We start from the raw sequence: 23,855 nt of genomic DNA, 5'->3' as shown, positions 1-23,855 counted from the left end.
GTCAGAGAAGTGAACAGTATAGTAACAACAACAAAGTAAAACATGAAGGGAACTTAAATCTGGTTGGAAAAATAAATTTTTATTTCATTGTTTAAGTTGAAAAGAAATTTGGCTTCATGTCATTTATTCAATTCCTCTATGTAGAGTGGACTGCCAGTATTTTAGAAGACTTATTTCTCAAGTCTTGAAAAATAACTTTAAAACTTGCTGAATGTTGTCACTGCCTTGTCAGGAGAGTGCTGTTTTGCTCAACTTTATAAATGGTAATAGTGACATATTTGTACATTTCTAGGATTACTGAAATTAAATTGGAATGTATGAAATCATTCCACCACCAGTTGCTGAAGAGTCCAGGAGACATCTATTGCATGAACAGGGGAATTTCTTGTCATATCACTTAATGATCAAATTCTTGTCCTAGGGAGCCTCCAATACTGTTGTAGGACAATAGTAGGAAAGGGTTCTTTTCCCTATCCAGGAACCACAAAGGGAAAGTTATGCCCACCTATAAAATTAGTTTGGCAAGTCATAGAAATATTTACGAATGCTGGCAGCAAAAGCACAGTCTCTTATGCCTCTTTATTTTTAGACAGAAAGGTGTTAAGCTAAGCCTGACTTTTTGTTACACTTTTGTTTTGTGTTTTGGGTTTCTTGGGGTTTTTTTCCCCCCTGTCTTTGTCATTGTTTTAACTTGTGGTCATACTTCCTCACCAGGCTTAGCAGATGTACATTGCTGGGTTCAGCCTTCCTTTTTTCAGATCTTTTACCTGACCATTTTGGTTTAATCTAAGGACGTTTTTGGTAATGAACGTGTATCTGCCGTGTGTTAATTTGATGTCTTAAGTAAATAAAGACTTTAGTGGAAAGTCTTAACCTTGTTAGTGTAAAGAGTGTTCTCTCTCTCAAGAATGGTGTTGAAGCACTGAAAGAAGTTCAGCTGTCTCAAAACACTTTATGGCGAAAAAACATTGAGTGTATAGCAGGCTGTTTATGGATCAAGCTTGGCTGCATTCCATAGGAGAGATTTTTCCTGTAATTCTGTACTGGCATGTATGAAAACGCTGTCATCCTTTTTGTAAGAAGTCATGAAGGAAAAACAGATTTTTGAGAAATTGTCCTGATGGAAAGCATTCACGGATTTGTCAACACAGATCTGTCTGTTAATTTCTGTATGTTTATAGTAACTGCTTGTTGTTGGCACTGCTGGTCAATTTTATGGCAAAGGTCTTCTGCTTCTTTACATTCTTGTGGTGTCTGAACTTTTCAAAAATGACTGAGAGCAAATGTGACTTCAACAAAGAAAGTTACCTAGTGTTCAAATAAAAAAAAAGCCTCTACCATTGTGGGAAAAGCTGTTGCAAGGAGGTGGTTAATATTTTAATAGTGATCGTCTCTAGGGAAATTACAAAGAAAATACATCAAATTCTAATAAAATTTCAAAAATTCTGAAATTAGGATAGTATCTCATTGTAAAGTTATGACTAAACACTTTTGTTTTAAATTAGCAACTACTTCTTTTTTCAGGAAATTTGGAGAGCGACCTCAACCAAAACGGCTCACAAGGTAAGCATTAAAGAAACTCTGTATTTAACAGTTTTCTGAAGTTACCCTTTTCATTCTCAGAAAAATTAAGTTAAAAATTTATGGGTTGATAACCCTAGAATTTTTAATATCAAAGTTTTTCAATTATATGTGCAGTCAGCAGCCAGAAGTACAATTTGCAAGAGTGGCTTATTTTTAATATGAAACTCAAAATGCATTTTTAGAAATGGTGTTGACTTCATGTATCAGTTATTGTAGATTATTCAGTACAATGTGGATCTGCTTATTTTTAAATCTTCAGGAATGAGCCGATTTGTTTCTTGAGTAAAAATGTCTTGTGAGGTCATGCAAAGTAACACTTTTTGCTGCCAGAATTGAACACGATGCTATCAAGGAGTGATCTGAACCAATTTTTTGGTGAAAACCAAACAATCAGAGTATTAAATAGAGCTATCAAGTCAATCCATTCTGGAAAGTGTTTAGAGTGACTGAAGTACAGTGCTTGATTTGCTTTTGGCCTGCCTGGGATGTATTTATACCAGAAACTGTTAAGTGGTCACCTTCTTTTTTCACATTACTGTAACAGAGTCTATGCAAATATTTATTACTCTGTGCCACAAACTGTGCCGATTATAATTAGCTCCTGGCTATAAAATCCACTGTTTGCTTGAAAGCAAAAAAGGATGTGCCATTTATTTTATAGTTTTGTGTGGTGATAGAGGAAGCCCCTTGTCACCCTGACAGTCTCTGTTTTGAATGAAATGATACCTTATGTTAGCACATGATTGGGGGGAGCATTTATATTTTGTGTTGTGAATATCTGTCTCAGTGCATTTCTAGATAAGTTTTAGGTTAGCTTGTCATCATTAAACTTCTTTTCAATACGAACTTGATCCGTACTGACTTAAAAGTAATTAACAAACGTGGCAGTTTCTTGTTGGCCTGCCAGCCTTCAGGGATATTTGAAGATGCTGTGTTTTAAGTAATGAGCTGCTTTCTTCTTGAGTAGTAACACCTGAAGTTACTCATAGAATTTTTCTTCTTTGATTTAAAATAAAAGAACAAAAATAGAATGTATCTTCTGTGATTTAAAAAGAGCAACAACAACAGTAAAAAAAAAGACTGCAGTGAGAGGTTTTAACTAAGTTTTCTATTTACTGTAGTTACTCTAAATTTCATATGCAGGATTTTAGCTACTAGGTATGCTAGTTGATCTTTCCTCAATACAGGGTAGGCATGTGAGAAATGCCAGCCATCCTTCAAAGCAGCAGTTTGAAAACCTTTCCTGTGATGATAGAGGCTGGAAACAACCAACCTAACTTTCCTCTGAAGAGTAAACTACTGAAACTGAACAACTGTCACACAAATTTTTAAGATTTATTTGTTTGTATAGTGCTGAAAATGTATCTGTAAACCCTTAAAAGCATTTAGTGCAGTTATTGGAAAATTGCTGTGGATTTTTTGTTTACAGGCAGTCTGGTTTGACTAATAATCTGTTCATTGTCATGCAAGCTCCAGCAGAACAACACTACTCTGTTCATACTATGCTAGCTGTTTTAGATGTAAACTATAATAGTACTAGCTTCATAAGAGTTTTAAGATTGAATAATGAAAAACATCATGTAAGATATCAGTGGGAGGGATTGGAGGGAGAACATCACTAGTTCTTGCAGGAGCTTGGATTTTACAAATCCACTGTAGAAACAGACCAGTTGAGAATACAAATTTTCTTCCTCATGCAATGCTAAATAAAGATTAGATAGCACCGAGCAGTTTTCTGTGTGGGTTGCTGGGTTTGAGTAGTTTTTTTAATAGTAGTCAAGTCAAAAGTTTTTAGTATGACAGATGTTTTTAATGTAGTGTGATAGTGCTCTTAATATAATATTTCAAATTGTCAGATTAAAAGTTTTTAAACAACTTAAATGCAGCTAATATATATCATAATGAAATGTATAATAATAATTTCACAGCGAATTATGTTTTGGGGTTTAAAATATATTCTTAAACAATGGCTGTAAATAAGTAAGTCTGTGGGCTTTGAGACAGTTCTTCCAGCTGTACTTTCATGGATAAACATCAGTTTTACCAATATCAAATGTAAATAGATCAAGTTAGTCCAAATTTAAAACAGCAATTCAAATCTATTCTCTGTTCTTACATGCTGCTATTTACACAGAAAATCGGCAGACTAATCACTAGATATTAATCATGTCTTATGCAGGCATGACAAACACAAGAATTTGCAGAACATCATTAGCAAAGCTGAGTTGTTGTTGTCTAATCCAACCCTGGCTCAATCTACTTGCTTTTCTCTGTGAAACTGTGTGTGGGGATTTCTTTTGGAAAAGGTGTAGTCAATAAAATACTGCTTTTTATCTTCCATATTTTTTTCACTAGAAATGTTCGGTTTTCTAGATCTGTCCTAAGGGAATTCAATAGTTGGCCCAGTTCACAGAAAAAACGACAAAAATCCAAACAACCAAACGAGAAATCCTTCTTATGTAGGGTTGTATCTTTTCATATAAATTCCTGATAAATTCATAATTTATTTCTCTGTTAGATGACTTTGAAGATGAGTGCATTGGTGGGCATTCAACCCACAAATGCTCCTTCAGGAACTTGTGTTCCTGCCAGCACTCTGGCACAGCTGATCCCTAGGGTGTTGAATTTGGCAGGCTGCTTAATGAACAGTTAGATTATTATACAGAAGAGTGACTGGGTGTTACTGTTCTCTCACTTCTCTCAAGGAATTGTTGTTCGTGTGTTTGAGGTAATTACAGCATTCATCTGTAATTACAGTGATGAACAATAAAACATATTTAAAAACTATTTTTTTTTTACCTGATGGTATACAGGAAGTAGGTGTTTTCTTCAAAAGACTAGGTGAAACAATGTGCTTAAGAATTTAACGTTTTCTTAGTATCTTCAAAACTGAAAGAAAACTTGTATATAAACTTTGCACTCATATGCTTAAAAGCTTAAACAGTTTGTCATTATCATGAGATACTAAATTGGTAATGAAGAAAATACTTAACTAATAAAATGTGTTCTACTCATACTGATGGCATGGTGCTTAATGAAATAGGGCTTTAAACATGGTGTAGTTATTGGCATTGATATGATTTTACATCACAAGCATCTTTTTCTTCTAGAAAATGTAGTAATTGTAAATGATCGCAGACCCCTTATTACTAGTTTCATGCAAGATAGTTATTTCTTTTTCCTGTACAATTGTCTTAAACAGTAGCAAACACATCTTGACTCTGTTAATGGTGGCCTTTTTGGAATTTCAGGTCCTGGGGTTTTTTACCTAAAGCTGTCTTTGTTTTGTTATAAACAAAACCAAAAGAACTTTCAAAGTTTATATTGTATTTTGATTTTTAGGGAAGCAATGCGAAATTACCTGAAGGAGCGAGGTGACCAAACAGTGCTAATACTCCATGCAAAAGTTGCGCAGAAATCATATGGGAATGAAAAAAGGTAAGTTTTTTTGTTGTACTGAAGTCTTTCTACAGCTGGGAACTAGGGAAACTAGTTGGGTGCACAGCACTTCATAGAATTCCTCAGATTGCCCTGTAGTCTGAAGAACAAAATGCTTCCTCCTAAATCTTTTAATTATGTAACAAGTGCTACAATGAAGTGATGCCTGTTTCTACCAAGAGACTCCCTATCTGTGGGCAAAGCTTTTCTTCCATTGAACTAAAATCGCTCTCATTTTAAACCTTCCATTTTAATTTTGGAGTAAATGAAGTGATCAACGTGAATACTTGTAGAGGAGTTTTTGCTTGAATAATTTCAAATTAGTATGGAAGGGAAATTGTTAGCCTCAGTAAGATAATTTTCTGAATCACATCTGTAAAAGGTTTAAAAAGAATGATAGGTCAGTCATGGCTGTATTTATGATAAATATTCCCTTGCAAAAATCAATACAGTACATGTTACAATTATAGGTACTTTTCTAAGGGACAGAATCTGGAGAAATATGTGAGAATGAATGCTTTTTAGGCAAAGGTGCTTTTCCTGCAGTCTTCTCTTGCAGTCTTCTCTGTGTGATGTTTGTATTGCATAACTAGTAGAAGCAATTAGGATGCTCCTTCATATGCAGGTTTCTAGACCTCCTGTGATGTAATACAGCATTCTTTAATTTTAAGCTATGCTTTTCTACCTGACATTTCACTAGAATAGTGCAGTATTTGGTTAGGTTTTGTATTACTAATATTTGTTCACCACAAAAAGACCACATGCTCAGCACATAAATGACTTTTTTTAACCTTTCTTTTACCACTGTTATGTAAGTCCTGTTGCATCATTTTGTTTTTATAGCTTTGAGATTAGAGATTTAAGATATTTATGTATAAGGCTGTTAGAAAACAGCCTTAGAACAGTTAGAAACAGTTAGAAACATAACAAATGTTATAATTAAACCTGCAGATTTCTCAGTTGTTACCTATCTCAGTCACAGTTTCTGATGTCTGTAAATTAGAGGTACAGACTATATTTTGAACTGTTTTCCAATATTTTGTGACTGAGTACCTGTCTTTCTCAGATCCTTTCTTTTGGACAGTGTGCAGGTTCTGCATGTCCATGGAATTGTTTACTCAAAGTGCTTTTTAGATGTTCCTGAAATTCTTGATATGAGTCAATTGGGAAGTCAGTGAAGGAGGAAGGGCACAGAAGCAGACTAGTGCATTTGCTGTATAAGTGTTCAGCCCTCTTGCTCTCTGCCGTGTTTAAATGCAAAAGGGTTGCAATGCCAGGCCATATAGCAGTAAATGATAACTGTAACCCTTGGCGGCAGCTCGAGAGCCAAAAAGATTTATCATGACACTATAGAAACCTCTGATTGTTATCTTGTCTTTCAAGATTGTCTTTCAAGAGTTGCATAGTTAACTCATCACTGCAGATGAGTAAAGTATATTACTCCCTAAAAATGAGGGGTGTGCCTGCAGATAAGAGAGTGACTTTCTAAACAGTGTACCTGTGACTTTGTTCTTCTGAGGCCAGAGCAGTTCATAAGGAACATTTTGCAAAGCTGTCCTGTGTATCATTATTCTGGAGGATAAATTGCATCAAAATGAGAATATAAAAAGATAAAGTATGTCATTTTGATTATTAAAAGTTTCATTACTGCTTGGAAAACTTGCAGAAGTGTTCTCAGTAATCCAGAGCAAAGCTTCAAATTGTTATTTGGTGATGGTTTCTGAAAGCTCCTGTGTGCATTTCATAGTATTGCCATAAAATCCTGTTGAATTCAATATATGTGTATACTTCACCTGGTGCTTTACTGTGGCACATATCTTACCTAAGCAGCAGTAATGTTTGGTAAACTGCTTGATAACTGGAGTTAGGCATTCTTTTACCACACTTTTTGAGGTGCAGTTCAGTGTCTTAGCACAGCTGCATTTGTTCATGCAGGGTATCTCAGATTCACCTCTTTAAGAATGGAAGCATGTCAAATGACTGTAAAGAACTTCAGAGCTTGGAAAAGAAGATCAGTAGTGAAAATAGTTGGTTGTTGGTTATCAAATAGTATGATGCTGAAATGATTGCTGTTGTGGTATGGGTATGAAATGAAAGTGTGGAATCAGTCACCAAATTGGTCAGGTTGGAAGGGGCCACAGGGGGACATCTGGTCCAATGTAGAGCACATGACAGCCAGATGGTTCTTAAATGTCTCCAGTGAGGGAGATTCCACAACCTCTCTGGTCAACCTGTTGTGTGTGTGGTCACTGCACAGTAAAAAAGTCCTTCCTTGTGTTCAAGTGGAACTTCTGTGCATTAGTTTCTGCCTGTTCCCTCTTGTCCTGTACATACGAAGGTTTCGTTTTTTCAGTTTAAATATTTTAGTTTTTCTTAAGCTTTAACATACCATGTAGACTGCCTCTGATACTGTTCTGCTAGTTCCCAGACTGTCAGCATCAGTAATGATGTCCTGTGCTTATCAGCATAAAGGAAGGTACCAGTTATTAAATCCTTGGATCCATGTGTGGCCTAAGGTACTTACTAAAACTGAAGGATGAATTATTGTATTCCTCTTTTTTTTTTTTTTTTTTTTTTTTTTTTTTTTTTTTTTTTTTTTTTTTTTTTTTTAAATTTCTAAATTGTTTCTACTATGTTTATAGCAGGTTGTGGCCTTTATTTCTTCATTTCTTCTTCTGGAGTAAGCAAAATTAGTAAAGTTTTAATGCTGCTTTATGCAACTGGACAGTCAAGTTTTCATCATTTTTACATTCACTGCCATTTCTGAAGTGAGTTGGTTTGCATACATCTTTTTTATAGAAAGAAACGTATTTCATACCAATTTTTATGGAGAAACTTCCTGTTTTCCATGGGACTTCATTATGGCATAGATATACTCTGGTTAATTTTTGAACCTTAAAGAATTACTTAATTTGCATTACTTTTGTAGCTAGGAATTCAAGTTACAAAAGAAATTCTTTCTTAAATTTGACATCTCTTGCAAGTAAACATAGAACTTAAAAAAAAACAAAAACAAAAACATAGCTGAAATTCCACCTCTTGTTCCAGTCTTTATTTAAGTCTTACTTGTCGCAAGGTTGTGGAAAATACTTGCCATTAACAAACTTTGCATGTCATAATTAAAAGGTTAGCACGGTAACTACCTGTTAGTGTTTTGATGAGGGTTACTAGATGGTGAAATACTCCATTAAAGACTCACTGTAGATGGTGCAGATCTCATGTAGTGTGGTCTGGTCTAAATAGGCATACCAATAACACTATTCCAGGTGCATGGATGCAGACTTTCTAGGTAAGTTTGAGAGTTTTCAATACTTTTAACAGGAATGAAAGGAGTTCACTTTTTTGAGTCGATCCTTCTTACTAGCCTTGTACTTCACAAAATTAATGGTTTTTAGCTTAACGAAGAAGCCAGGAGGTAAGAAGCTCAGGGTTAGGTTTTAGTTGAATTTAAGACTTTGTGCCTGATGTTTCCTGTTGCATGACTGTCACCTTTCAAGGGCTTTCAGCTGATAAGAGACTCAGGTGCTCTTTAGTCCTGATGAGTGTGGGTGTTTGGCTTATGCTTCTTGTATTTTTTTCCATATTTACCATTCACTGAGACTTCTTTCTTCAAAGTCTGAACAGGGTGAGCATTCAGCAGTTTAAAGGACTGAAGTGTTTTGGAATCCAAGGCATAGTTCATCAAAAAACTGTGAGCCAGATTGATTGTGCTGTTCAGAGTTCAAACATGATCACTGGTGGTTAGCATGAGAATGCTGTAGCTGCATCTTGTTTTACAGCTGTGAGTGAAGGAGCTCCTATAACTTCTGATCAAATACTTCCCTTTGCTGTACTGAATGTGCCTGTCCTCTGGATAAAATTTGTTATTGAAAGCACAGCTTTTTCCAGGGCTAACCCACTTGGCGCCACTGCTTCGTCCTTAGCACTGTAGTACCTAATGATTTTTCATTTGTTTGTTCTCACATTGAATTCTTTTGTGGATGGGGTTAATTTTTTCATCTCCTATGAAGGAAGATTGCTGAGCAGTTTTATTCTCAGAACAATGTGGGTAGTTGACAAACACACCTCCTGCTTGACTGTCTTGGAGTTGACCAAGAGATACAAAGGAGAAACTTCCCTTCTAAAGTCACTCTGGAAATAAAATAACTAGCTAGTACATGCGAATTCTCCTGAAGGCAAAGACTTCTGTAAGATGAACACAGGGATGACTTGGATGATCTGAAAAAGGAAACCTTTGTGACAGAAACCCGTGGTTTGAGGAGAGTGCTGAGTGCATCAGAACTAGGTAGAAGTAACACAAGCTGATCTTATTTCACTTCAAGCCCTTGCTTTCTGGCAAGGTTGGTTAGAGTAGCTTCTCTACTTGAAGTACCACATTTTTTCTGTATTGATTGGCCTGAATTGACTGAAGGAATATTGTTTTCTCCTTTGATTATCTGATTTAATATAGTGTTTCCAAAGTTCAAACCTGGTTCACTTTTTCTGTATTGGATAGAATATTCATAGCTAATCTCTTCTATACATGAGTTCCTGGAACTGTAAATATGACATTAAAAAGCCCCAAGACTGTAGTTGTCTATGCCTGAAGGCTGGGAAAAGAGGTGGATACATAAGAGAACCCATTCAAATTGTGAGTGTCCAGACCCTTTCTTCATGTTTGTAGTTTTAACCAAACTTAAAATTTTATCAGCTTTAAAAGTTTCTTTCTTTGTTCAGTAAGTTTTCAAAGCTTGTTCTCTGTGTTCTGATTTTAAGAGTGCTTTAATTGTTGTAGCTTGTTTTATCTTCATCGGGGGTTACATCTTGTTTTCTACAGGTCTTCATTGCCATCTAGTGGCTCTAGTTATTCAAAGGACTTGGTTTAGCATAAAGCTGGAGTTAGAAAGGATATGGAAAAATTAGGGATTCTTTTCTTGTTTTCTAATGAGTAAGATAAATACAGAAGAGTACATGAGGAATAAAGGTAAATGTGTCATGGGCTTTATGGTGTAATATTACTTGGAATAGAAGGGATTCGTTGGATTTTTGGTTTGGTTTTGTTTGGTTTGGACTTTTTTTAGCAAAGCCTTGCTTTGTTAATAAAGGTTGACAATAGTTTTTAATCTCTGTATAACTTCTTCATCAGGAATCACTTATAGCTGATGAAAATTAGTGGGATATATCTGTTAACACTGAAAGGATCTTGTATTGTCATTTCAGTTTGAGGATTCAGAAGCTGACTAGATATATGGTGTGCATTTTCTGGCAATCTCAGTTTGTTTCCAAAAGATCAACTCATGAATAAATGCATCTGTTACTTGAAAATTTCTTCCCCATAAAATTGCATTTTCTATCATTGGAGTCAGTTCATAATCCCCAATTGAAAAGTACTGTTTATGGGACCAATACCTCGATTCCCTGATCTGGGATGGAAAGCAGCATAGGCCTCTGCTTTGCTCCCTGCAGTGCTTGGGCACCATCATTGCCCTCACCAGCCTAATAAAAATGTGAGTCCTGCTTATCCTCTTGCTTCCTTTCCACTCACACGTGTGTGTGCGCGCGTGCATCCATTAATGGTGTTTAATAGAAGTAGGAATACCTTAGGATGGAAAAGAGCTTTCGGATCATCAAGACCAACCGGTCACCTGGCCTCTCTTGCCCAGGACTCCCACAGATACTTCAGAAACTGAATAATTTTATCCTCTGATAATTTTCCACGACTCGGAGCCCACAGTTCCGTTCACCCCCCTGCCCTGACAGTTCCTGCTCGCCACTGCGGCAGCCTGCGGGTGGCACAACTGGCTGCTGTCCCAGCATGGAGCCTGCTCCCCTTGCCTGGAATTCAGGTGTCCCAAGCCCAATTAAAAAAAATAAAAAGCAAAGCCAGAAAACCGTCACCTGTAAGGTAGGAGTCATTGGGTTTTAGAAGTGTCAAGTTATAACACTACTCTGCAAATTGAAGTAAATAAAATATTAGAAACTTTTTCATGTTCCCCTCCTTTACATGCCTCCTTAGCTGCCTCACAACTGGAGGTACTCATTCCACTTTATATCTTTGATCATAGTGAAATGATGATAAAAAGCCAGCAGCTTGTTTGCTAGCTAAAGCCAAACCTTTTCAGGATTTGGGCTTTAACAATTTGCAGAAACTTCAAGACCAATGCATTGTATTATAATGCTGAATTTAATTTTGAATGTATTGTTGTAAGTAACATCTAGACTGATTACAGTCAGTGCTGCTGAAAACTAGGCCTTATTTTTTACACATACTGATGAAGATATAAAATCTATTCCATTTAAAAACTTGGGAGAGATTTATGCATGGATGGAATCAATTCCCTCCTTGCTTATGACAAAACTCTAAATGTTTAGGAATTGTAGTCAGCAGTTGTCCATTAAATTAGTTTGTGGAACTGTTCTATGTGTATTAATTGCTCCATCATGTTAAGCACCTGCAAAAGCAAAAGACTGTAATAACTTTTGGGGCCTTTTTTTCCTTTCTTTCAGAATCTCATTTAAGGTAGAAAGCGTTTTATAGAGATGCAGATTATTACCTGACATATATTGAACAGGAAAGATTCTCAGCGACACTGCAGCTACTGCTGTTTTTCCTTGCTTTTTTCTTCTTTTTTTTTTTCTTCTCTTTTTTAATTTGCATTTTAGAAAATCTTCAAGACAAATGAAGGGCATGCCTGTATAAACTCAAGTGCAGAGTGTGTATGTGAAAGCATTGGGTACATATCAGTTTGTTTATCTGGAAAACTGTAATTCCATAATGTGTTCTTCATTTTCAGGTTCTTTTGTCCTCCTCCATGTGTGTATCTCATGGGCAGTGGATGGAAGAAAAAAAAAGAACAAATGGAGCGGGATGGTTGCACTGAGCAGGAATCACAACCATGCGCCTTTATTGGGATAGGAAACAGTGACCAAGAAATGCAGCAGCTGAACTTGGAAGGAAAGGTAGAAAAACTGTAATAAACCACTCAGATAACTGCAAAGAATGTTATAGCTACATGGTGCATGTTTCAAGGAATGCCCTTGCTTATTTTTGAAACCTTTTCTTACACTCTAGGCATTACCTAATTGTTAAAAAAAAAATCCCTCAAAAATACTTAGGACAATTGAAAAGTTGGATTTGACTCATAGGGTCATAGCAAGGTACCCTTTAATTTGTAGGTTGTTAATGCAGAATCAGTAAATTGTTAGGTTTAGTAGCCATCAGTGGCTAACTAAAATATGGTTTCTGGCCCAAATGCTCTGTTCCCCTTCCTTGGCTTGCATGAGTGGATAATCTGATCAAGGCAGTATCAAAACATCTGCTGCTAGAAATATTAAGTCCCTTTGCCTAAAAATACAACTGAAGTAGCATCTTAAAAATTTAATAGATTATTTTTTACAGTGGTGTAAATTGCTTACCTTAAAAGATTTTTTAAAAATATATTTGTGATGACTTAAACAGTTGGAGTAGAACTAGCAGCAAAAGTGTTCATTTTGCCTCGTTGTTTTACTAAGCAGTATTTTATAGCTATGTAGTATTTTCAGCACAGTCTACTAGAAATGCTTCATAATGCTGAATAGGAAAAGAATAATTGAAGGTCCTTATGAGATTTTTTTTTTTAATTCTGTTGTCACCTAGCGTAAACACTTAGCCAAAGGTAACTTCCTTGTGTTTCAAAACCCAATCATTTCCCATCCTTTCAAGAAAAGTTTAGTTCAACACATTTTCTGCACAGGCGGTTCCTTGTGCATGCCCAATGTAGTGTCTGTACAGCCCTAATCAAGTGTAATTTTTAGTAGTGCTCTTAACCCCTCAGAGGTGGCTTTGATACAGTTAAGGTCTCCAATCATGTTGTCCAGTTCGGGTGAGGGTATTTAGAATGATCATAGAGTAATGAGGTCGGGTGCAACACTTCACAAAGCAAAGCAGTAGCCATAAAGAAATGCATATGGAAGAGATAGAAAAAACAGTTTCTCATCTGTTTTAGAAACTACTGTATTAGTTTTCCTAATTCATTCATAATTAAATATGCATAGTTTATTGAACTGGGTTGACTTCAAAGAAGAAACCACAGTATATTTTCACCTACAGAATTATTGCACTGCCAAAACATTATACATATCAGACTCAGACAAGAGAAAGCACTTCATGTTATCGGTAAAAATGTTCTATGGCAATAGTGATGACATCGGTGTGTTCCTCAGTAAACGGATCAAAGTCATCTCCAAGCCTTCTAAAAAGAAACAGTCACTGAAAAATGCAGACTGTAAGTATTTCAGTTTTTTCTTTATGTAGCAATTAATTTTGTTTCCTACTAATTTTTTGTTACGTATTCTAAGGTCTGACTACAAAGGCAATACAATGAAATTTTCAACTTTTGGTTTTTAGCTGTATTTCAGAACTGTACACATCAGTGTGTTTTTAAATATTCTCATATAAATAGGTTACCCTGTTGAGTTTCATGCAGTCACGATTAATTATTTAGTAAATAAAAAAGGCCCACTCAAACCCCCATGTACTCTGAGGAGGGAATTCATGTAGACAGATGTATAAAGAATGTTCTACCTCAGCTTTCTAAGCTTTTGGATCTCTTTAACTGCCACAATCTGGTGCTTAGAATGTTTTGATCAGTATCAAAGAGATTGCTTTCAGATTGTGATAAATGTTATCCAAACTGCACTTTGTCACATCACAGCCACCTTCTTACTATCTCATGCCATTTTCATGTTGTTCTTATTTTTGTTTTGCATGGTTCATTTTAAGTAGTCGTTTAAGAAATCTGTATGGTGATATTTCACCCAGATTTATTTGCTTACCGTGTTTTTCAACTAATGATATCTCTGGTGCTACTGTATAATTGGGAACGTTTTTGCTTTTCCTCCAACGGTTTTTGCCTGCATACCACTGGAGCACCTCAAGAGATACCCTTTTTTTTTTTGTTTGTTTTTCTCTCTCTCTTCACTAGTGCTTTAAAAGGCTCTTCCATCTGTGTTGGGCTGGAACCCATTCACCTATGGAATGTGGATCTCGGGGCCGCTAGCTTGGCACATGACTAAAGGCAATCTGTTGCTGTGCAGTTCACGCCCGTGGGCTCAGAGTATGCACTGTTGAATTTGTATTCAGACAGATAGTTTTGATGGACAGTGAATATGAAACGAGCAATGTTCAATAGTAAATATGAACCAAGTAGAACAACATTCCCATTCTGATGGCAAAATTTTAATTGCTGGTTTTTTCTAGGGGAGCAAACTTTGCATTTCTCTCTTTTGAATTATTAGTAAGTTCAGATCTGAGAACATTTCAAGTTGCATGGTTATAATTTGACATAGTTACATCTGTCTTCCTTTCAATTGCTTGTGATTGTAAGAATACTTTTTCTTTATATTTGAAATATTCTTCAAATGATTGCTGAAAGTTGTCTTAAGTACTTCACAAGGGCAAGCTAAAGCTTCTCCTTAAATAATCACTTGTTGGAGAACTATGAACAGGAGTTTTCAGCTGGAAGCACTGGCCCATTTGGCTAAGTGGCAAAATTCTGTGAGCTAGCATGCCTTTGGAGAGCAGACACTATGTATGTTATTGCACTCATAATTTTAAGACTATTTTTGGTCTGTCACAAATATAAATATTTTCTAAATTAACCAGTATTTGATAATTATGTCTTGATTTCAAGTATTCTTCAGTTTGTTATTTGTGACTTTTTTTTACTTTTCTATGTAATAATGAAGTAATTTTATAATCTCAAGTCTGTATGTGTTCCTTGCAGTATGTATTGCATCAGGGACAAAAGTGGCACTATTTAATAGACTTCGATCCCAAACAGTTAGCACCAGATATTTGCACGTAGAAGGTGGTAATTTCCATGCCAGTTCACAACAGTGGGGAGCGTTTTACATTCACCTCTGTAAGTAAAAGCAATTCTGTGAATTTTTTTCACTCTTCTCTTCATCCTCACAAAAAAGCATCCTACATTTTTTCCTCCATATTAATTGCCCATATGCAGACTTGTTTTGTTACTGAGTGTATATTTGATGTAATAGCATGATGTTAAATGTATCTCCTATCAAGAAAAACAGTGATTAAAACAAATAATTCTGAAAATTCCTGTTTCATGCAGTGGATGATGATGAATCAGAAGGAGAAGAATTCACAGTGAGAGATGGCTACATTCATTATGGGCAGACTGTCAAACTTGTATGCTCAGTTACTGGCATGGCACTCCCGAGACTGGTACAGTTTAATTTCTCCAATGCTGTAATTAATTTATAGATGGCAACTTAATGTAATTCCATAGCTGGGTTTGCAATGTTTACAGTTTTTGACTTTGTGTGTTGCCTTTGGGTAATACATGTTTTATATGGAAAATGGCATTTATTTTAATGAAAGCATATTTTTGTATCTGCAGATTATTTCTGTAAACAAAGAACAACTTGTAAAATAAGCGTAGCGAATTTTTCAGAATTCAAGCCTGCCAAAATCGGTTAATCTGTCTGTTTTAAAAACAGTATTGTAGATTCCCCTGTTCCAAAATGCTTTAAATATTGATATCGAATAGATGAGCAAAATATTAGTTGCCAGTAGGACTGTTCCATGTGTTGAGTTCCAGCACAGCTTTAAAAATGCTCCACTGATTTGAATCTAAAAGCACTTCTTTGTACTCCTGAGGATACATGATATTAGTACCAGCTTGCAAAAACATTTTTTCATATTTATTAATAATTGTTTTAAGTCTGAAACATGGGAACTGCCTTTGGAATAATCAGTTAAAGTTTGTGAACAAAAAAAAAAATCACTTCTGGATAAACAGTACTGGGTTTTGTAAATATGGTTAAGTGTAATTATAGATTTTTTTTTTTTTCCTGTTTTACGCTCTTAATGCCAGCCTAAGTGGAATTTTATGTGATTAATAATCAACAGTGCTTCATATGAGATCTTCTGTGAAATTGTGGCTTGTCAGCCTATTATGAGCTTCATACAAGGCTCTGCTAATTCAACTTTAGGTAGAAGCCATCTTTAGAATGCGTCAATATAAAAACAGCCTTCCTGGAGTCAGGCTTTTGTTCCTCTTCCCAGACTTATTTTGCTAGGACTGTAATGAGAAATTCTCTCCCAATACCAAACTTGGCTAAAAAAAAAAAAATAATAGCCTGCTCAGCGTACATGGTACAGAATAAAAATTTCACTAGGTTTTTTTTTTGTTTCCCTTAAATCACATTGTTTGACAGTAAAATCCAGACCTGGTTACACTACTGATGTGGTTCAAGCACATGAAATGCAGTAAGAGGATGTCACTTTTTTGTGGGCTTCATGTTAATACTTTCTTATTGCTGAAAAGAGATGCCATCATTTATTATTCCAGAAACCTTATTTGTAAGTAGAAATAGATTAAAACAAATCAGGCTAAAGGTTCCTGTTTTATTTGCCATTGGGAACATTTGTCATACTGCCTTACAGGACTGATGGAAGGTGATGCAATAAAAAGGTAACTTGCAGATATTTTATAAGCAAATGCAAAGAACTTAGAAGAAAAAAGTTAACCTTTAAATTTTTATTGCTAATAATACTCTTCATTATCATTAGATGTTGCAGAGGACATAGTTGGCTTTCTGATTGTCAGCTTAGAAATAGTCAGGCACTTTGGCTGCTGCATCTAGTAGTGTTGCATAAAGCATTAAACTTCTTTCTAGGAGTTGAGTTAAAACTATGAGCTACAGATTTTCACTTTCTAACGGAATAGCTTTTGACTTTTAGAAATAAATTGGTAAAACAGATCTGAATTAAGTCGGCAGACATTTTTTTCACTGAGGTGCCAGATGTAAGGAACAGTTGTTCTTTGCAGTTGTCTTTAAGTAATATTTAATGACCAGCTAACTGTTAAGGTATGTTCTGATTGCTGTTTCCAAAACTGTACTTAAGGACATGTCAATACCTTTAGTTAATCCTTATTTTAATTATTCTCCTTCAGCAATCAGTTTGCCACAGAATGTTGTTGATCCTATCAGTGGTGAAAGCTTCTGTAGAAGCATATTAATTACTAAGAACAGTAATTAGTAATTGAAGATACCAATATAATAATTGCTCTTTTACACCAGCAAATGGGACAAAAGCAGATTTTGCTGAAGCTTCAATTTTTTCCCCCCACTCCTTGAGCAAAAATAGATAAAATATCTATGCATGCAGCACATTGTAGTAGTACTGAGTGTGGCTTCAGTGTCGTATTCTTGTTTCAAAGGCATTAAGAACTATGAATCTAACGTTGGTATCAAAATGAGAAGCATGGAAATGTTAAAATACTTTTCACTTCCTTTACTGACTATTTGTATGTCATAAAGTATAGAAATTGTCCTAAATATATATGTACAATTTTCATTCACAGATAATTCGAAAAGTAGATAAACAAACGGCATTATTGGATGCAGATGATCCAGTATCACAGCTCCATAAATGTGCATTTTACCTTAAAGACACTGAGAGAATGTATTTGTGCCTTTCCCAGGAGAGAATAATCCAATTTCAAGTAAGTTGTTTAAAACTATTTCAACAGATGAGAAGCGTGGTTGCAAGGTTTTCCCAAATATTCCCAAAATATGTATGAATGCCATTTTTGCAGTAGGTTTTGAATGCGAGTCTAATACTTTGTCTTGAAAACAGAGGATGAAAAGCAACGAATTGTTATCTGTGCCTTTCCAAATCTGTTTTTCTTTCCTCATAATCTTCTTCTATGTCTGTCTGGAAAATGAATTCTGGTTTCTCCAATGGAGAAAAAGGAAACACACTAGAAACTTGTGCATGTGATCATGATACTGTGGTTTAACATGTTGGTATCTGCCAGTGGAGCTGCACCACTTATTTGTGTGTCCATTTCTAGGTTACAGCAAATAGGAAATGATACAGTTGATGATAGTATTGTTTCATTATGAACTCAATAGAGATGCCATGTGTTGCTCTTGGCTAAGAGTGTAAACATAGACAGCTGTGGTAGTTGCCCACAGTAACTTGAAAAGCCACAGAAATTTGATTTGTAAAGAATATAACTGTCTCAGAAATATTTTTTCTCCAGCAGGTGGAGAAGAACATCGGGTTTTATGTCTCTCGTATGTACAAACATGCTTGTAGCACTTCCACATGGTAATTCCTAGCAGGCCAACAATGACGCTGAGATTGGTTCAGCTGGTCAGAGCATGGTGCTAAAAACAAGGTGGTGGGTTCAATCCCTGAACAGGGTCAGTCCTTACTTGAGTGGGACTTGATGACCCTTGTGGGTCTGTTCCCACTCAGAATATTCTATGACTCTGTGAAGAATTTGGCCAAGTTCAGGATTACCTAAGTATTGCAATTTTCTTTAAATATTTTGGGGGCAGCTCAAGTAACAAAGGGTGTTGAGAGATAATGCTGTGCTCCAGGAAGATGGCCGTGCTTGGGAAAGATTCAGGCCTTCCTCAGAATAGCTGTACCTTCTTGAGTAAGAAAAGTAGAGATAGGAAATTAGAATCTAACATTTAAGATTTCCCTTAATTTAAGGGAAGGGACAGGAAGGCTTGGTAAAGACTCAGCTGAATTCTCTCCTGAGTTGGGATAATGGAAAGAGAGTATGAGAAGCTTTGTTCCTATTTCAGTAACATATTCATGACCTGTAGTTCAGAAGGGACTAGATCTGTTGTTTCTACCCACTGCACACAGCAGAAATACGCATCTGTCAATATATATTCTTGTAAAGGAGAATGGACTATTAATGCCTTGAAATGGCTACCTGAAAACAGAGGCTGGACAAGAAAAAAGAGAATAAAAGCTGGTATTTATTTCAAGGGCCTTCAAAGGTACACATTGGGAGTCAAAAGCCTCCAAGCAGCTCCACCCAAGATGGACCCTGGGTCATGAGTTTCTCACACTTTTATAAGTTTGGTCCATTTGCTTATCAGGGTTAATTTTCCAATTATAATTTCAAGTAATGATGTAATTACCCCAAGTTTGCTCCCCTTGTCCAGCAGCTCAGTTTGCATATTTCAGGGCCTGGGACAACAAGGTGTCCTTGACTTCAGGCCCCAGAGAGGGTTTGTTATGTCTAACCTAAATGTGAGAACAGTAGCTAACAGGCTATATGAAGTGTCAGCGTTACATACTAGGCAATACAGGCTCTGAAAAACATAAAAGCTAAAACCTAAGGTATCACTATCATTTAGAAGAGAAAGCTGTGAAATGTGAATTACAATAACTCAGGATCAGCCTGCTTATTTAATCTTTCTCAGAGTACTGTATGGGAAGCGCTGAATGAAGAAGCAACTCCTGCTTTTCTGACAGCTGCCTTAGTTCAGCATCCTGGAATTGCCTGTGGGGCTATCAGGATGTCCTACCATATGACTGCTGGTGAGGGGTCAGTAGCTCTGACCAAGGAAGCTGTGACTGGTCTGGAGAGATGGTCCCAAAAGAGATCGTCTTCCTGAGGCCCGGTGTCTTCCCTCAGCTGCTGGCAGGAGGGCCCGTGCAGAAGCTGTCATCTCTTTAGTGGTTGTCAGCTCGTGATTTCAGCTCTGCTCTGCAGGGCACCCCCAGGCCAGACCAGAGAGAGACGAGAGGCTCGTGTGGCTGTTCCGCACGAGGCAGCTTTATTGGTGGCGAAGGGGAGCCAGGGGCGAGCAGCTCTCTCCCTCGCAGGGGCAGGGGGCCAGCTTTATAGGGATACAGGGGGTGGATATCAGAAGGTAAGGGCCAATTGGTTACAAGGGATCTGCATAGGGTCTCCCAGAGGATTCTGGGTTTGTCTTCTTCTTGCCGTAACTGAAGAGTAGCTCCCTTTCCAGGGGAGTTCTGCTGGGAGGTTTAGGCACTCTCCTTATCTCAGCAGATGTCCCTCCAGGGTGGGGGCTGGGCGTACCCCACACTACCACATTTCAGTTTCAGCAGCACTCATGGAGCCCAGTCTAATAAGAGCTCTGAACTTTCCACATGGGTAGTACTTAGATAAAAGGACAACCCCCTATCCTGAATCCTCTTTGTGGAGTAGGTACCTGCTGCTTATACTTGTTGAATAAAATCTGGTAAATTGCACATCAGGCTGTTACCGTGCTTTGGTAGGTGAAATCACAATGGAAGATAAATTCGGCCAATGTCAGGAGAGAAATCCTGTTTTATCTGGGTTTTTTATTTTGGATCAGAAGACAAAGATCAGGGAAACAGCATGTGTATACTGTTCCTATAGTAGGAATCTAGACAAATTATGGTCACTGTTGAAAAAAAAAACCAACCCAAAAACCCCCAACATAACCAAAACGATAATAACAACAACAACCCCCCAAAATCCTGAAACTTTGGGATGACAAGTCTCTCTTTGGTAAATGGAAATAGCCCTATACAGAGACCATAGAGGCTTAAAGCAAAGAGGCTGTAAAAAGTCTGCAGGTGAGCATGAACCTTGAAATTCAGTTGCTGAAGTACCACCCAGATCTCTCTTTCAAAGACATGCGTTTGTTCTGGGGCACGGAGAAAGGATATAAATTGTGCCTTACTGGATCAGAGCATGGTCCATGTCTGTGTCTAGTCTACCAGCAGCAATAGGAGTTGGTGCTTACAGGAAACAGGTGGATCTGGGTGTGTTTCACAGTCCAGTGTGGTTGTACTCTGCCAGCATCCACACTTCTTGTACCAAGCATTGTTAAAGGCTGCATCCCTGACTCTTTTAGTGTCATTCTGTAATGTGTACATTGGTTTGATTAACTCAGAATGTGCAAATGTTCCTTTTCTTCAGTAATCTGTGTAAGAAAGTCCAAGAGGTTTCCTGTTCTCTGTGTAATAAACTTTTGCTGTGTTTATTTTGAATGACGTAACAATTTCTGTGAGTGATTCCTTCTTCCAGTTTTGCAGTATTTAGTGAGCAACAGTTCTGCATTCACTTAGCCATCAACATCTTAATTTCTTCTCTCCTAATTGGAAAATCACAGTCTTCTCAATTTCTTCTCATAAGTTCAGCAATCCTTGGTGATTTTAATTGCCCGTTCTGTCCCTTCTCTTGTTTTTTGCTCTGACTTTTTTAGACAGGGAGACCACAACTGCACACAGTATTACAGAATTAGGTGAATAAAGGATTTACACTGACAAAATAATACCAGACAGCTTGTTCTCATCACTTTTATCTGCTGCTGTCCACCATGGTGTCGTCACTTGCAGCTGCCACCACACATTGAGGTGGTGGTTTCAGAAAACCGTCAGTGGCAACCCTAGGATCCCAAGTTGTAACTTCTGTCTCCAGTTGAAGCCAGACAGTATATGAGGTACTAAGCATGATGTTAAGCCATTTTAATCTTCCAGTGCCACCTGTTGAGAAAATCTAGTTAAAAAAGGAAAGGAAGTGAGAAATGCCCCCGGAGCCCTATTTGGAAGTGGCAAGGAAGAATGCTTCTCTACAAAGGGAATTGAAACCTTTCAAAGATTTCTGTAACAGAAGGAGTAATGTGTTACTGAAATGATTCTTGATGCAACAGGATTTTGAGAACAAATTCTGTGGCGTTTGCCTTCCACTTCATGGACTTAGGAAATCTGAAAAAAGTCAGTCAAGGATTTTTACAGGGTTGTTCATTTTTTCATATCCATGGTTTTATTTGTTATGACTCAAAGTATATCATTCCATGCCAACAAGAATTGCAATCAGCCTATAGGAAAGGTGCCTTGCTTCAAAATAGTATATAACAGTTCCTACATAATGGCTTCTCTTTTGAAGTTGGGTGTTGGAGAGGATGAAAGTTTAGTAAGAAAGTTTCACAGATATGTAGGCTTGGCAGAAAGATCTCTGAATGTAGAAACTGGGGATGAGATAGAAATGGAAGCAAGTTTTGATACAGAGTAAAAGATGTTTTGCTGAAACATTGACCACTGAATAACTGAGAAGGCAAAGGTTGGAGATGAGTTGGAAGGAGATTTTTATGAATAGGACAAAGGTATGTGACTACAAAGACATGTTTTTCACCGAGTAAATAAGTCTCAAGAAGAGCATAAGTAAATAGAAAATGTGTTTTTACCAAAAAGAACTATCGCAGGCAAACAAGAAAGCAAGAAGGAGAAAGGCCTGAGAATTTTCCACTGTAAGCTTAAATTGTAACTTACTTACTCTTGTGATTGGATAATAATGACTGTAATATGGTGATGGTAGTAGTTATGATAGGCTATAGGCAAATGTAAAGGTATTGTGTATGGTGCTTATTGATTGTTATGTATTAAGGTACTCAGCAAAGAAAAGTACATAATGCTTTGTAACTTGAACAGAAAGGGGCTCCAGGTATGCCTACAGCTGGAGCTGACAGCTGTAGGGCTGGCTCTGGATACCCACTCCCTGAAATGCTGTAACTTCGCCTATGCAATAAACAGCTTTCAAGAGTCCTGAAGTCCAGACATCCTTTGTGAAACTTTCTCCTATAGTTGGGCTGGTAATTCAGAAGCTCCATATGTTTCTAAAGGAAGTATTATTTGGGTGTCTTGAGTTTGGAAAGATCTGTAGTATCCATGTCACACACTTTCCTTGCGAGCTGTTTTTGGTGCTTTTTACATGATCATACCAGAATGAAGAGTCCACATGAAAATACAGCTTTGATTTTTAACATCTGATCTGGACAATTCATGCTAATTGAAGTTTATCTGCCACTTTGAAGAGTGAAGGTTACGGTTACATCCTGATATATCCTTAAAACTTAATGGAGGGAAATGGAATCTAGCTGTTAGAACTTTTTTCTGTGCCAGTGTTTGACCTATACACAATTTTCTTATGAGTTGCTAGGTGGTGAAATTGTTCAGGGGCTTCTGCTGCCATAAAAAAATACTTGTCTGTGTATTTTCTGTATCCATCTATGTATCTTTCTGTGTATCTACCTGTATATATATTTATACTAATTTAGTAATATTTAGAGGGACACACTAGATGATCTTTAAGGTCCCTTCCAATGCAAGCCATTCTGATTCCATTATTTTAATTTGCAAGGCTATCATTTCAGCTTCTCTCCTATGTCTTTGCACAAACACTGAAGTATAAACTTGTGTTTTCCATCATTTTGTGGAGGGTGAAGAACTCTAAAAAGAAAAAAAGGCCCACTTCAGTCTTCAGCTGTTTTGGATGCTTTGTATTAATTAAAGATCTGTTTTAAAGCAGCTACTTCTAGTTGCTGTAGTTTTTTTATTGACACCTATTGAATAACATTAAAATTTTGAAAGTTGAACTAAAATAAAAGTCAAACATAAGGTTGGAGAGGTGACAGTGTCCTAGGTGAGAGTTATGGTGTTCTCACAAATACTAGTTTTCTAGTAGTTTTTCTGAAATATGAAGGCTGTTTCTCTAGGCCATTTTTTAGAGGAAAACATAAAGAAATATGTTTTTGAAATAACAGGCATTATTACTGGCTGAGTTGGTTTTATGTCTGTGACTTGACAAACATATCTACAGATCAGATTTAAAACTTTTCTTTCTCTCTAAGGCCACTCCATGCCCAAAAGAACCAAATAAAGAAATGATTAATGATGGAGCTTCTTGGACAATCATTAGCACAGACAAAGCAGAATATACATTTTATGAGGGGATGGGTCCAGTCCATGCTCCAGTGACACCTGTGCCTGTTGTAGAAAGTCTTCAAGTAAGTTTGTTGTAATATACTGTTTTATGTGAGATTGTTTTTATCAGTCATTTAACGTTCATGGTACCCTTGTGAAATACTGTAGGAAAACAGTGTCAATAGCTTTATAAAGAATAAAATTACTTTGTTGTAATAATTTTTCTTACTAACATTTCAGAATACACAAGTCTATCCATTCTAGGAATAATACTAATATTGTTGTATACAGTAAGAATTTTATTTCTGAAAGTACTGTGGTAGTGATATCC

At 36.7% G+C, this 23,855-nt stretch overlaps 1 protein-coding gene across 3 annotated transcripts in view; it reads left to right on the top strand.

Moving 5' to 3' along the window:
- Window positions 1–23,855, top strand: part of RBPJ (recombination signal binding protein for immunoglobulin kappa J region) — a 63,320-nt gene that overhangs the window by 31,088 nt on the left and 8,377 nt on the right. For all 3 annotated transcript variants that reach the window (XM_069014308.1, XM_069014311.1, XM_069014309.1), the window contains exons 2-9: window positions 1,525–1,563; window positions 4,927–5,022; window positions 11,796–11,961; window positions 13,091–13,265; window positions 14,766–14,903; window positions 15,117–15,229; window positions 17,376–17,516; window positions 23,452–23,607. In XM_069014308.1, the coding sequence (XP_068870409.1) occupies window positions 1,525–1,563; window positions 4,927–5,022; window positions 11,796–11,961; window positions 13,091–13,265; window positions 14,766–14,903; window positions 15,117–15,229; window positions 17,376–17,516; window positions 23,452–23,607 (1,024 nt within the window). The remainder of the gene's footprint in view (window positions 1–1,524; window positions 1,564–4,926; window positions 5,023–11,795; window positions 11,962–13,090; window positions 13,266–14,765; window positions 14,904–15,116; window positions 15,230–17,375; window positions 17,517–23,451; window positions 23,608–23,855) is intronic.

This window comes from Aphelocoma coerulescens, chromosome 4, assembly GCF_041296385.1.
Source record: "Aphelocoma coerulescens isolate FSJ_1873_10779 chromosome 4, UR_Acoe_1.0, whole genome shotgun sequence".
Lineage (NCBI taxonomy): Eukaryota > Metazoa > Chordata > Aves > Passeriformes > Corvidae > Aphelocoma > Aphelocoma coerulescens.
Note: the sequence above shows the minus strand (reverse complement) of the source record. Positions and strands in the feature narration are given on the sequence as shown.